The 13,776-nt window shown below is 41.9% G+C and overlaps 1 protein-coding gene across 3 annotated transcripts in view; it reads right to left on the reverse strand.

Annotated features, from left to right (window-relative positions):
- The window catches only part of DDX3X (DEAD-box helicase 3 X-linked), a 29,159-nt gene extending 15,879 nt beyond the window's left edge, over window positions 1-13,280 (reverse strand). For 2 of the 3 annotated variants that reach the window (XM_088028827.1, XM_028113328.2), the window contains exons 1-16: window positions 13,124-13,280; window positions 10,251-10,308; window positions 8,248-8,295; window positions 6,278-6,410; window positions 5,175-5,333; window positions 4,992-5,091; window positions 4,438-4,573; window positions 3,159-3,244; window positions 2,551-2,649; window positions 2,281-2,441; window positions 1,742-1,886; window positions 1,513-1,657; window positions 1,121-1,302; window positions 914-1,031; window positions 478-631; window positions 14-153 (exon numbers count right to left, since the gene is read on the reverse strand). In XM_088028827.1, the coding sequence (XP_087884953.1) occupies window positions 14-153; window positions 478-631; window positions 914-1,031; window positions 1,121-1,302; window positions 1,513-1,657; window positions 1,742-1,886; window positions 2,281-2,441; window positions 2,551-2,649; window positions 3,159-3,244; window positions 4,438-4,573; window positions 4,992-5,091; window positions 5,175-5,333; window positions 6,278-6,410; window positions 8,248-8,295; window positions 10,251-10,308; window positions 13,124-13,168 (1,909 nt within the window). In that variant the 5' untranslated portion in view covers window positions 13,169-13,280. The remainder of the gene's footprint in view (window positions 1-13; window positions 154-477; window positions 632-913; window positions 1,032-1,120; window positions 1,303-1,512; window positions 1,658-1,741; window positions 1,887-2,280; window positions 2,442-2,550; window positions 2,650-3,158; window positions 3,245-4,437; window positions 4,574-4,991; window positions 5,092-5,174; window positions 5,334-6,277; window positions 6,411-8,247; window positions 8,296-10,250; window positions 10,309-13,123) is intronic. The other variant, XM_028113329.2, reaches the window with a different exon arrangement.
- Between the last annotated feature and the right edge of the window lie 496 nt (window positions 13,281-13,776).

Consider the following 13,776-nt stretch of genomic DNA (forward strand, 5'->3'; position numbering starts at 1 on the left):
AACTTCCCATTACCTCCACCAAATGCCCTGCTGCTGCCGTGGCCGCCTCCACCACTGCGGCTGCTGCTTGCGCGGCTGCTGCTGAAGCTGGAACTGCTGGCACCGCTGCTTTGTCGGTAGTCTCGAGCGCCGAATCCTCCACTGAATCTACTACTGCGACAGGGTGTGTTAGGGGTTCACAGGACAATGAAATCCACCAAACACCCCAATTCTTGTTAAAACTTCCCGATGGTCAATTTCTGATTTTGCAACGAAAACATTTCCCTATCCAGCCCAGCCCTCTCTTCCCTAGTAGTGATCTTAAAGGCTGTAGCCACGAATGACTGGCTTCAACTCGGTGTCAACCGCTTCTAACACCCCTCACCCAAAGGACCCGGGCAACCTAAGAAATACAAAGCCTGTTCAACTAAATACTGGAAAAGTGAACTGTGGACGTGGCACCCATCCCTCTCTTTATGCACCACCTGTATGCCTTACCTCTTAGATCGTCCACGACTGCTACCCTTGTAATGGTGTTCATAAGCCATGTTTTCTAACCAAGATGGCACTTCTTGTTTCGCTTCAACAAGAAGATCCAACAAATCCTTGGTAATATTTATATTCCTCTCGTTAAAGAATGAGGTGGCAAGGCCTAAACCAGTTCCAAAAAGTACAGAAATCAAGGTCTTCCACAAAAGCAGAGTTATTCTTACTTTCCTACACAGCATATTAAGTAGAATACCAAGAAAAAGAGATGACACGTCACTTGCTGTCACAAGTGACAGCAGTCACTTGACTGCTGAGATAGATTTTAACTACATTCCTTAGAAACAGAGTAGTTCTTAAAGTAGTTCTTTAAGATCCTGGGAAGTTCTTGGCTGCACGCCTCCCACTGAAAAACCACCACCAGACCATCAAGTAACCGAACACTTACCAAGGTTCCCTACACGTCCTGTACGGCCAATGCGATGTACATATTCTTCGATATCACTTGGCAAGTCAAAATTGATAACATGTTTCACATTTGAAATATCCAGTCCTCTTGCTGCTACCTGAAAAATAATTTTTGTTATATATGGCACACTTAAAGCCAAAAGTCGGAACATGCTGAACATGAAAGTAAGAACTGTCTTATACATACTGCTGTAGCCACTAGAATTGGGCTTTTTCCTGAGCGGAACTGGTGAAGGGCCTCTTCTCTATCTCTCTGAGATCGGTCTCCATGGATACTGGTACAAGCATATCCTTCATGGTACAAGAAATCTTCCAGAGAATCTGCACCCTTTTTGGTCTCCACAAACACTAAGGTCAGTGAATCCTTGCCTGATTGTGAAAAATTACCAGGTTTTTGTCACTAATAGTGACTTAGTTCTCTTTACATTTAGTAAACATGCAAAGAGAGGCAAATAATAGACTTTTAACAAATGTTCTGAATGGGGAGGAAAAGCAGTAAAGGCGATCCAAATGGATTCTCATTACCTAAGTCACCAGCGTGATGCTAATATTATTTTACCTGTTACATTTATTTATTACCTGTTGCATTTAGAAGGTCAAGCAAAAATGACCGTTTGTCAGACTCTTCCACCCAAACTACTTTCTGTGTAATATTCTCAGAGGTAGAGCCAACTCTTCCTACAGCTAAAAAGATATACTCATCCAAGAAATCACGAGCCAGCATCTGGGGAAAAAAAAAAAAAAAGTTTATTATCTACTGAAACCAACAAATTCCTGAGTGGTGAAAAGTTGCAGCATCAAACAATACCTGTATTTCCTTAGGGAAAGTAGCACTAAACATCATAGTGTGGCGGACACCCTTTGGTGGCATAGTATCTTGTTCAACTATTCTACGTATCTGAGGTTCAAAACCCATATCCAACATCCGATCAGCTTCATCTAACACCAAGTATCTGCCATAAAAATAATCAGTTTAGAATTTGAGAAGACAGTTTTAGTACAGCTGTTATCAAAATTAGTATTATTTTGATAGTTAAATTCCTCATACTGCATGATCTGACACATGTACATGAGACCTAGCCCAGGATTTTTGCCATCATTCACAAGCATACAGCAAAACTAGCTCTTACTACTTTTCACTCTGTCCCAGTCTGGTTGTTCTCAGCCTCTACTAAAAAAGGTCCCTGGATTTTTCAACATTAAAGTTCCAATTAGCGAACTTCCTATACAAGTACTTACACAAGCCACTTCTCAAACTTCAAAATGCCAACAATGCTAATAACTACTGCAAAACTAATGGCCAGTAATTAAAAATTATTACATTTCATGCACTTAAAATTAACATACTTGCAAAAGTCTAATCCAATCTTTCCTCTTTCCATCATATCCACTAGACGTCCTGGAGTAGCTACTAACAAGTGGCATCCACGCTCTAAGTCTCGAATCTGTTGACCAATATCAGCACCACCATAAACCACGCAAGGTCGAACTCTAGATCGGTATGAAAACTGTAAGCGAAGAAAGTTTATCAACTTCAAGGCCAACACTTTTACATGGTCATAAAACGTTTCATTACAATCAACGGGAAAGCCAATAATCCCTGAAATGCATACTTACTTTCCTGGCTTCCTCGTAGATCTGTACTGCCAATTCTCTAGTTGGTGCTAATACCAAGGAGATTGGGTATTGCTTGCGACGTCCATACCTTCCATTTTCCTAAGAAAGAATTTAAGTTAAACTCTCAACATCCTTTTTTAAAGACCCACTACAACGTAATTCCCTTCTGTAATTCATTGCTTACGTGAAAACTTTTTCATTAAATAATTTGGAATAAGTAGGAAGTTCTTTATAAAGAACTCTCATTTAGAAAGTTCTTTCAACAGCGACCTACAAAGTTCAACAATAATGTCCCACTGGGGCGCCTGGCTGGCTCGGTTAACGGCTGCCTTTGGCTCAGGTCATGACCCCAGGGTCCTGGGATGGAGCCCTGCGTCGGGATCCCTGCTGGGCAGTGAGCCTGCTTCTCCTTCTCCCCCGCTTGTGCTCTCTAGCTGTCTCTCAAATACTTAAAATCTTAAAAAAATAGTAACAATGTCCCACTTTAGGGGCACCTGGCTGGCTCAGGCGGTAGAGCATGCAACTCTTGATCTTGGGGTGGTGAGTTCAAGACCTACATCAGTCATAGAGCTTACTTTAAAATAAAGTCCCATTTAACAAGTATTTACCTTCATGGCCCTCAAAGCCTCGCCTGGACCATCTGAATAAATCTGACTCAAGATGGGTAAGAGAAACGCTGCAGTTTTTCCAGACCCTGTTTAAGAGAAAGCATATTCTAATTCAACCACAGAAAAACCTTATTATTTTTGAATAAATATTGGTACATGAGGTTTTTTAACTGCCCTATTTACTGGTTAATTAGTAGTTTTACTTTATGCCCAAATAAATTTTCTAAAAATTAACACCAAAGTTAAAAATACCGAGAAATGACTTCTTCTAAGTCAGCAAATGAAAACCCAGCCTATTTATCTTTGTAAATAAAGCTTTATTGGAATACAGCCATGCAAAATTTGTATGCGGTCTATAGGTGCTTTCAGACTACAACAGCAAAAATGAGTAGACTGGCAACGGAGACCATGTGGCCCATAAAACAAAAAAGGTTTATTCTGTTCCCTTACAGATAAAGTATACCAAACTCTGATCAGTAACAATGTAGTATTCGCTTCTTTGCATTTGCATGTGTAAAGGAAACAGCAATTTTGCCTCAAAAATAATGTCAATTTCAATTTCTAATACTTCCTTGCAGGTAGTATTAGAAATTGTAGATATTGTAGATATCTGTAGATATTGATGGTGTACAAAGGATGATATTCTCACTCTCCCATAGGGAAGAAAAAATACCAAATGATTATTACGTATTTTTAATGGGGGGGGTGCCACCCTCTTTCTTATCGGTCAAACTCACCAATATAGCAAATCTTGTACTCAATTTAGAGCTGTAGCCATGAATGGCTGGCTTCAACTCGGTGTCAACCCCTTCTAACACCCCTCACCCAAAGGACCCGGGCAACCTAAGAAATACCCCCAATTCCCAGAAGATGGGAGGTGCTCCTTTCCCATGAAGGCACCTTTCCCCGGGCCACATTCCTGTGGGTCAGACTATTCTCATCTTATCCCCCTTATTCCAGATACAACGTTACAGTGCTCATTTCCCACCAACGCACGGACAATCTTCTAGCCCTCTTGCAGCAGTACCGGGCTGAGGACTTTCCATAGGCCCTAATGAGAACACTAGAGATAACGTAAAACCCAAAGGTCCAACACAAGAAAACAGCAGCCAGCTACTGCATACCTGTATCAACGGATACTGGTGAGGCTACATCTGGGACTCAAGCTTCCCTGTGAAACTTAAGATACCCCATGTGGTTTTTTTTGGTACTAGCTTTACAAGACCAAACCCTATTATGGCATTCTTGACAATTTTTTACTTTTATCAAGTAAACTTACCTGTTTGAGCACAAGCCATCAAGTCTCTTTTCTCTTTGATAATAGGAATAGCATGCTTTTGCACTGGAGTTGGGCGAGTATAACGAGTAAGCTCAATGTTTCCCATAATAATTTCTCCCATCTCAACATCACTGAACTGTCAAAAGAAATTCAACGGGGTTAAATAGCTAGAAATGCTATCTGGAGCCATTTTTGCTTTACACTAATACAATAATGGGGGGGAACCCTAAAAGCTGATTTGAACTATACAGCTGCTTTACGTGAAACGACAATACATTTTGAGAAAAATCAACCCCCAGGTTTAACATACGATGGAGAAGTCTGGGTTCTTCCTGTATTTGACCCATTTTCTATTTCCAATTATTAGTAATGGTGACACTGAACTCAATCTTTCCCTTTCCACAAACCGATGAGGCAGGTTTTTTATGTAACTAAAGAATTATTAAAGTAAGTACAGTCTGCATTTGCTTTTAAGAAGGCCGCCTCATTTTGATGTGCTGTGAAAAAGTTTACACTTCCCTCTGTGTCTTAAAAGGTCAAGCACAAATACTTACACTTTCAATGTGTGGAGGACAGTTGTTGCCTGTTGCCTCAACTGGAATGTCGTCATATTTCTCAAAGTTAATCCCAGTGTTTCCTCCAGAAAAGAGTTCCCTGAAATCAAAAGATTGGTACATTTACTTGTTATACTAGCTAATGAGGCTTTATCATAATTAACATACATTTCAAAAACTTACTGTTCCAAGCGTTCACTTGGTGGGAGTGGTTTTGACCAATCATCTTCATCTGATTTGTCACACCAGCGACTATTTCCACCGCGTTCAAATTTGCCAAAACCACTTCTGTCACCACGGCTGCCAATGCCATCATAGTCACTCCGTCCACGATCATCAAACCTGAACAGCATAAACAACTAATCAGAATCATATCATTTAACCACTATCGGATTCCTAGCACTACTCTAGAACTGTACCTGAAGAGAAGTTGAACTGTTCATTATGGCTAACTTCAAGGATGTCAATTTTCCTTACTCTTATTTGACAAATAAGGCCTTTCAATTAATCAGACTGTGTCGTTCACATACGCTAAGTATGTATCCTTCTTGATTTCTGTATTATACAGCCTACACAGGCCTCATACATGCTGAAATTAAGAACCGAGTCTTAAACATTTGGTATCAGCACATAACTTACACCTTTACTTAAACTTCTCATCCAAATATATTTTAGTGGTAGGAAAAAGTAAAAAGACACCAAATATCAATTGTCCCAGTTATAACTAGGATGTCACTTGAAAGGACAATCAATTGACCTGTGTGACAGACTTTGGATAAAAGGTAGAAAATAATCCTTACCTGAATTAAGATGTTTTTAGTTTTAGGCCTGTTTGCGAAAAATCAGGACACACAGGACTAACCACAGCTATTAGGCGCATGAGGTCAGTTCACCACTTGTGTAATCAAAAATATAAGGTGTTTAAAAACTGTCATTTAGAATATCCACAAAAAATCTCAACCATATTAGGCCACTCACTAGATAAACTTACTCCTTTACATATAAATAAAACTGAAGAAATATAAAAGCAACTGATTTCACTATGCCCAGGGGCACATTCTTATTCTCATCCGATTTCTATGTAACAAGTTCAATTTAGTTAACACCTCTTACAGCTAGGAAATTAGGATTACACAGACATAATGCTTAACATCGAAATAGGTGGTCCATTAAGGGAAAAAAAACATGCTTAATGGTCAGGGGACAAGAATGAGTACTTATCAAATTAAAGACCAATTCCTAAATTGCATACGCACAAGACCAGAAGATCAATAAAAATCACTTACCTTCCCCTTGATCCACTTCCACGATCACTAAAGAAACTAGACTTCCCTCTTGAATCACTACGAGATCCAAAACTGCTGTACGCATCCTTATCCTTACTAGAACTCCACCCTGAACTGTCTTTATCGTAGAATCCTTCAATGAAAAAAAGCAAACCCATTTTATTGTATTAATTAGAAATTTACAATACCTAGGTCTCTGAATTCGAAGCCCTCTAAAACTTTATCTTATGTGTGTGAACTGAAAGGACAATGGAAATATTCCTATCACGGTACTAGAAAAGAACCAAGACTTAGAGCTGATTTACAACTGGAACACAAAATTTTTTGTATTTTTAACTCTCTCCACTAGAAAATACTGTGCACTAAGCCAAGCAATTCGACAGTCTGAAAGTGTTCTAAAATGAATAAAATACCACCTCTAAGAAGGTCAATCGCTTTGCCTATAAAACAATTGTTATATGACCACAATTTAATTTCCATTCATTTTATAGGTGTGAACCCAGTTTACTTGGAAACAGCTGCCATTATTTCAATGTTTCTTAGAGGTGCTGTTTATTTAAGACATTCCTAAAGGTCAGATTACTTTTTAATAGAGAATTTTCCAGTTTCCATAGTAACAAGTAGAACAATGCTCTGTTCACATGAAATGCATACTATCAGACAAGAATCAGGAATACCTAGAAAAAAGGAAAATCCTCATCCCTGCAACACTGTTAGTGCGGACAGATTCTTACGTACAAACTATAAACATTCAGTAACAGGGAATGAGAAAGGTATGAATTAGCCCAACAGGTAGAGGGTTTAAAAAACAAGCAGTGGAGGGTGTAAACTAGTTTCAGTAGCACTGAATAGAGATCGTTTACAAGTTACTTTCCTTCCGCCTGATGTCCCTACTATTAGCCAGCCAGGTGACTGACAACCTTAGCTAGCAATAAAGAAGTGAATTACATTTCTAAAATCTTTCAGTTCTAAAACCTCTATACTGCCTCTTCCCTTTGATCTTTGTCACTGGGATGAAGAGGGAAAAGCACTAAGCACTAAATATACATGGGGCCAATTTCAGCTAGAACACTCTCAAGAATGAGAGAACCCATGATGATACAAGACAAAATGTGCTGTAACTAGGAACAATGATACGATAGTCAAGAAATTATAATATGGATTTTATACCCATGTATTGCAAGGACAGTGCAGCTAACAAAGACTGCACATGCATATGGAGGAACGACAGCAAACCACAGGTTTCTGTGGGCTTCTCCACCCTCCGCCTTCTTTATCATCTTCCTTCTTCTTAACCTTTAAATAGTTTCCCAAACCTTCACTTTGTCTCCAAATCTCAGATCACCTATTTTATGGAATATACAGCACGCAAACAATGGTCCCATAATGAAGTATGTACTAGTTACCTATCACTACATTACAAACACAATCAGAAAAGACCAGGTGTTGTGATACATTTTAGACGAATCCTTTCAAATGAAGCAGTTAAGGGCAAGGAGATGAAACCAGAGGATCACTCCCAACTTACTGGGAGCATGCCCAATGCTACGATCGATTTATAATCTGTTATCTATTCTGCAATAACCCATCTTTCTTGACAGCTCTGCAAAACAGAAATAACTGGGTTATCAACCATGCAATTTGGTTTACATGGTAGGGTGCCTACTCACCTTTTTCAATGTGAAATCATGATGTGAATGATTACAAACACAAATCACAAAGTACAACACTAGTAAAATTGTACAAAACCACGCCCTTGGCCACAGAAGAATCTGACAGAGGAAATAGAATTTTGCACTGCGTGACCGAAGGTGAGTTTTCCCAAAAGTGAATTAAAGTCCTAATATTTGAACCAATTCTGACAGGCACAGGAGAGCACAATCTTTACAGACTTCCCAAAGTGCCTCACTTTTCCCTAGGCTCCGACTTCTAAACACCAAGAATTAGATCTACCAAGTTGCTCGACTTACCTTTAGTAGCTTCTCTGTTCCTTAAGTGAGGAGGAATATAGCGCCCCTCTAAAAGAAAGAATATAAAATTAAATGCCAAAACTTCAAGTTAAAGCTTTTCACGAAAATTTGTGCAATTAAAAAATGGTCCTGGAAAAAAATTTTCTTAGTACCCAACCTTCTAGTCTCTTACTTGGAAACTGAGAGGGGGAGAAAAATGAATCTACTTTTAAATGGATATTGCTTTTTAAGAACTTTAAAAAGGGAAGGGGAGGAGGAAAAGTTTGGTAAATAAAAATTTGACTCAGAACCTAATCACTGAAATCCACAAATAAATATGACTTGTCACTAGTGGTTAGTATAACGCAACTTTTTAAAGCCCTGCCATTATTTCAGAGAAAGGTCATAAACAGACACGGTTGACAACCCAAGTATTACAACCTCACAGACTACTATGTAACAAATCATGGAATTAGACATTAAGAGACATTTTTGTTTCCATCCTGGTAAGTTCCAAAAAACAAGACGATACACATAAACAAAAAACTGCGAAGGCGAAAGGATTTCAAGGAACTGAGTTTTAACTTGGGGCTTGCTGAGTCTATAGTCAAGTTGTTCTGTAGGCAGGCAAGAATACAGCCTAGACTTGGGCGCCTGGGTGGCTCAGTTGGTTAAGCAACTGCCTTTGGCTCAGGTCATGATCCTGGAGTCCCGGGATCGAGTCCCACATCGGGCTCCCTGCTCGGCGGGGAGTCTGCTTCTCCCTCTGACCCTCTTCCCTCTCGTGCTCTCTGGCTCTCATTCTCTCTCAAATAAATAAAATCTTTAAAAAAAAAAAAAAAAAAAGAATATAGCCTAGACAGTGGATGAGAAACAAAAGCAAATAACGTGTATCTACCAAGTAAAGGAAAATCAACACGCTTTATTACTAATGAATCTACAACCTAACTTTCCTTTCCACTTTTGGGTTGAATTAAGTATTAAATATCTCTATGAGGATGACCAACCCTTAGGGGCGCCTGGGTGGCTCAGTCGTTAAGCGTCTGCCTCCGGCTCAGGTCATGATCCCAGAGTCCTGGGATAGAGCCCCACATTGGGCTCCCTGCTCAGTGGGAAGCCTGCTTCTCCCTCTCCCCCCCTGCTTGTGTTGTTCCCTCTCTCACTGTGTCTCTGTCAAATAAATAAAAAAAAAAAAAAAAAAAAAAAAAAGATGACCAACCCTTAAAAGATCTTCACCATGGCAAATAAAGTAGAATACAAAAAATACCAAGTTAACTTCGTGCACAGCGAGGTCCTTCTTGCCTAAAAATGAGGCCACATCCTTTACTACCTAACAGTGCTTGGAAAAAAATGCTTTCACACCCTACAGCCTGTACCCATTTCCCCCCTCCTTTTCTTGGGGGGAGGGGGTTTAATAGGAAGACCTGACCTGAAGGAAACTGAAGCAGGTCTACTGCCAAATAATAAACCACCTACACCTCAATACTAATCTGTAACAAGTCTCAAAAAAGCAAAAACAAAAACTGAAAAAAAAAATGAAATAAAGCTTTTATCTAATTTCTTTTGAAAAAAACAATGCAATTCAGCATTTACAATCCTAACCACCACCTCAAGATTCAGTATAGCCCTGTAAATCTCATGTTCTTCACAGGAAAGGGTTAGCTGTAGCATGTGTACGTTCCCTTTACTGAATTTAATTCTGGTAAATTCACTCAAATAGGGATAAACACATTCCCACCACCTCTAAGCTGGGCTCAAGATTCATAATGAACATAAACACTTCCAAAGACAATTTGTTATAAAGTTCTTTTTAATGATTTTTACTCAAAAAAAGTCCCTTTTATTACCAAAAGGCCACAATGCTTTCATTACTAATTACACTACGTAATTCCAAGAACATTGACTATATAATTCTTTCCACAGTAAAAAGTGGAGGGGAAATTCTTAAGCCTTAAGTAAGTCCAATGAAATATGAAGTTATTAAAGCTCTAATAGTCAAGAAATTCATAAAATGGTTTACTTACTGCTTGCTGTACTTCCTCCACTCTGATTATCGGAAGAGTTCAGGTCTAGGCCAGCAAACTAGGAGAAGAGAGTTAAATGGTTAGCACACTAAGAGAAAACCAGTCCTGCCCTCTAGCACTGAATAGCAAGCACTAGTTGCCCGGCCTGCTTCGTGGGGCTGATGTGAAACTCTTAATGAGAATATGAACTAAGAATGCGCTCTGAAGACTAAAATTCTAAGCAAACCCAAAATAGCACTAACTGTCTATACTACAGAAAGCAGCACACCAGGATGCTGACGTTATCTGGTAGAAACTGGGTCCAAATTTAAGTCATTCACTTAAAAATGAATTTCCCCCTGTAACATTTTCCATAGTAAAAGCCCCAAGAAAGTATTTTAAAATGTCAGATAGGCAATGGATTCACCTTTACTCCAATCATATTTGACAAATGTTTCCAATGCCACCAACTTCCTACTTGGAACTATTTTAAGCCTACAGAGCACACCTGAAAAACAGAACAGAATTTTAACTGACCACTTCTTAGTTCTTTTATCCCACAATGCTGCACAAGTATTTTTAATTAGGGTAGCACTGTTAAGATCAGCTCTCCCATTTTCAAGATCCAGATTAAGTTCAGAAGACTGAACATAAATAGCACAAGTGACATTCAACACTTTCTTGTTGAACACATTTCGCTACCTTTAATCTCCATTTCTACTCATCCCCTTAACATTGGAACTCAAAACCTCAACATTCTACAAAAAGACCTTCTATGTTTTCTCATTCTTTTATGACTAACCAGAAACTATTTGCAGACAATACTGGGGGGAAAAAAACTACACGTGTCAAAAGAAACAGTATTTTTTTAAGAAAGCCACAAAGACCAAATCACATAGTACTGATGCCACCTGTTTGCAAAGATGACGTAAGTCTTCTGTTAAAAGTTCAAGATTGATACTGTCAAATTGCAAGCATCATCAATGGAGTCACTGAACACTGGAAGCAGATGCTAAATCTTAAAAAGTAAGTTAAGTATGGTAAGACTTTCAGGCACCTCGCTTCCATAGTGTGTATTAGCAAAAACGCTGCCATGCTTTCTGTTAACAGACTGATTCTTTAAAGTGCAATAGTAACAAAAACTCCTTTTGCACTTGTTACAAATTTTGTTAATTTTGCACTGGGCAACAGGAACGATAAAGAGCACGTTAAAGACTACTATAAAACGTTAAGATTACATTGCTTCATTCCTATGATCTTTTTAAAACGGCTCCACCTATACAGAAAATGTTAAAACTGGGGATAGTCAGTGCTCTTGACAAGATATTCTATATGCTTCATTCAACATATGACGTGTCAGCATTTTGGAGGATGTAACTGATTCATTAATGGGGAGGGGGATGCTCCCAAAGAAACAGATCATTAAATCCTTGAAGTCGTATAACCACGACTACATTAAAATCTACTATCAATTTGTGTCACTAAACTTCGTTTCAGGATTTTTCTGGCGTTCCTGGTAAGAAGTTTAAAGGATCCAAACATCCCACCTAAAAGCTTATCTGAAGCACGTTGCTTCAGTTGCAGAGGGATGCAGACTTCCTGCCACCGAAGCCCATAACCCCTCCTCCTCGCTCAGATCACACGTCCTCCTCTAATCTACCCCCAAAGCCTTAGAAGAGGGGATTCCGGTTAAGATGACAGACCCGAAGGTCTGACCTATTTCACAATTTCACTGCACAGGCAGCAACAAGTCAACAACAAAGCGTTTATTTCCCCCAAGCTACATTCCGGGTATTTTCCCTCCGGCCGATTCCTGGATCAAACGTCACTAACACGGGAATGGTCATACAACCCGTGGTACCACCCAAACAACGCGCGGTCCTCGCTAAATCGCCAGACACAAAACTATCTGGAGCAAGTAAGGAAAAGGGGCCACTCCAGGTCCCTAACCTCCCTGATGTCTCTCCGCCGCGTTCTAATCTCTATCTAGAACCCAGTGCCACCGCGCACGCAGAGACCATTACTCCCTCCCCTTCCCCCCACTCCTCCCCGAATCTTCTGCGTCACAAAACTTTCCACTCCGGAAACGCGGCCTCCACGGCCGCGGCACCCGCCGTACGATGGCCCCTCCGGAAACCGGGCTGGAGCGAAAAAGCCTGCGGAAGGAAGCCCGGGAGGAATAAGATGTCCATTCCATGGTCCTTTTCATGCCCTCGCCGGCCCGGGGCCCGCTCTCTCCAGCTAGTGGGCCCCAGCGCCGCCCAGCCCCACACAAAGAAGGCCGCCGCCATTACCCCGAGCGCAGGCCACCCCCCGCGCCACCACCTCCCACATTCCAGGGCCGCGTCCCTCCGCTCACTCACTCACTCTCTCTCTCACACACACACACACACACAAATGCCGCTGCGCGCGCGCGCGCGCGCGCGCGCACACACACACACACACACACCAACGCCGCCGGGTCTCTGGGACAAGAATCCAGGCCGCGCGCGCAGAGTCGAAAGCCCTAGAGGCCAAAGGGGTGCCCAATCGCGCACCGCCGCGCCGCGCAACCCCCCAACACACACCACCCATGGGTCACTAACCAGTCGAGGTTCGCGCGTGCGCGTCCCCGCGAGAGCGCGCCCCCTCCCCCTCCGCCCGCCTGCGCACGCACACACAAAAGCCGCCATTGTGCTCGGCCCGGGGACAATACCGCGGGCCAAGCCGGGGCCCCGGCCCGACCGACGGCCATAACCAGCATTCCTGCCACCTCCCCGTTCTTCCACAGCCCCGAAACACTGACAATGGCCAGCTCGAGGCACCTAGGAAATGGGAACTAAGAGTGCCAGTCAGCGCTGCGCCATAAGCTAAGTTAGGTCAGCAACCACCCCGGTAGACTCCTTGCAGCTCACCTGCTGGTCCAGCCCGAGCGCATTTTCCACCGCCACATGACTCATCCCTGTAGAGTACCGAGAACTCGGAGTCTTCCTCCGCTGAGCGACTGTGTTTGACTCACCGCGAAGGCCCTCTCACGGGAGAACTGCGGCTCTGGAACTCACGGCGCGGCCACCGATCTAATATACCCACTCGAAAGGCTGCTACGTCAGCACGTAAGACGTAGGCCCTCCCTCTCACACCCGCCCTCCTCCTGCCTCTGTGACTTCTGCCTAGCTACTGCGCGCTCGTTTAGTCCAAACCTCGCGTGATTTCCTAGTCAGTCCCGTCCCTGGCTGGTTGTCCTACCTTGGACCTCAGAGCGCCAAATGCTGTCCTAGTTCGCTTGAGCCTCAGTTCCCTTGTTGTCCGCTAATACCCTAGCCTGTCTTTGAGTTCTTGAGATCTCGCGATAACTCGTTGGGTCCCGTTTTCCGCCTGCGAGAAGGTCTTTAAATTTGACCTAGGCCTCTTCCCTGCTTTTCTCCCTATGCTGTTTTTGCTGTTCTTTTCAACCGAGCACTCGTTCTTGTTTCTGTCAGTCCTCCGACTTGGGGATGTCGGTAGATTTCTTCGAACTAATAAGCCCTCGTTCTTCCGCGGGCAGCCTCCCCGAAAACGGAGTTAGGCC

The sequence above is a fragment of the Eumetopias jubatus genome, unplaced genomic scaffold (genome assembly GCF_037043125.1).
Source record: "Eumetopias jubatus isolate StellerSeaLion01/CBP00866 unplaced genomic scaffold, mEumJub1_p1.0 scaffold_11, whole genome shotgun sequence".
In the NCBI taxonomy this organism is placed as follows: Eukaryota; Metazoa; Chordata; class Mammalia; order Carnivora; family Otariidae; genus Eumetopias; species Eumetopias jubatus.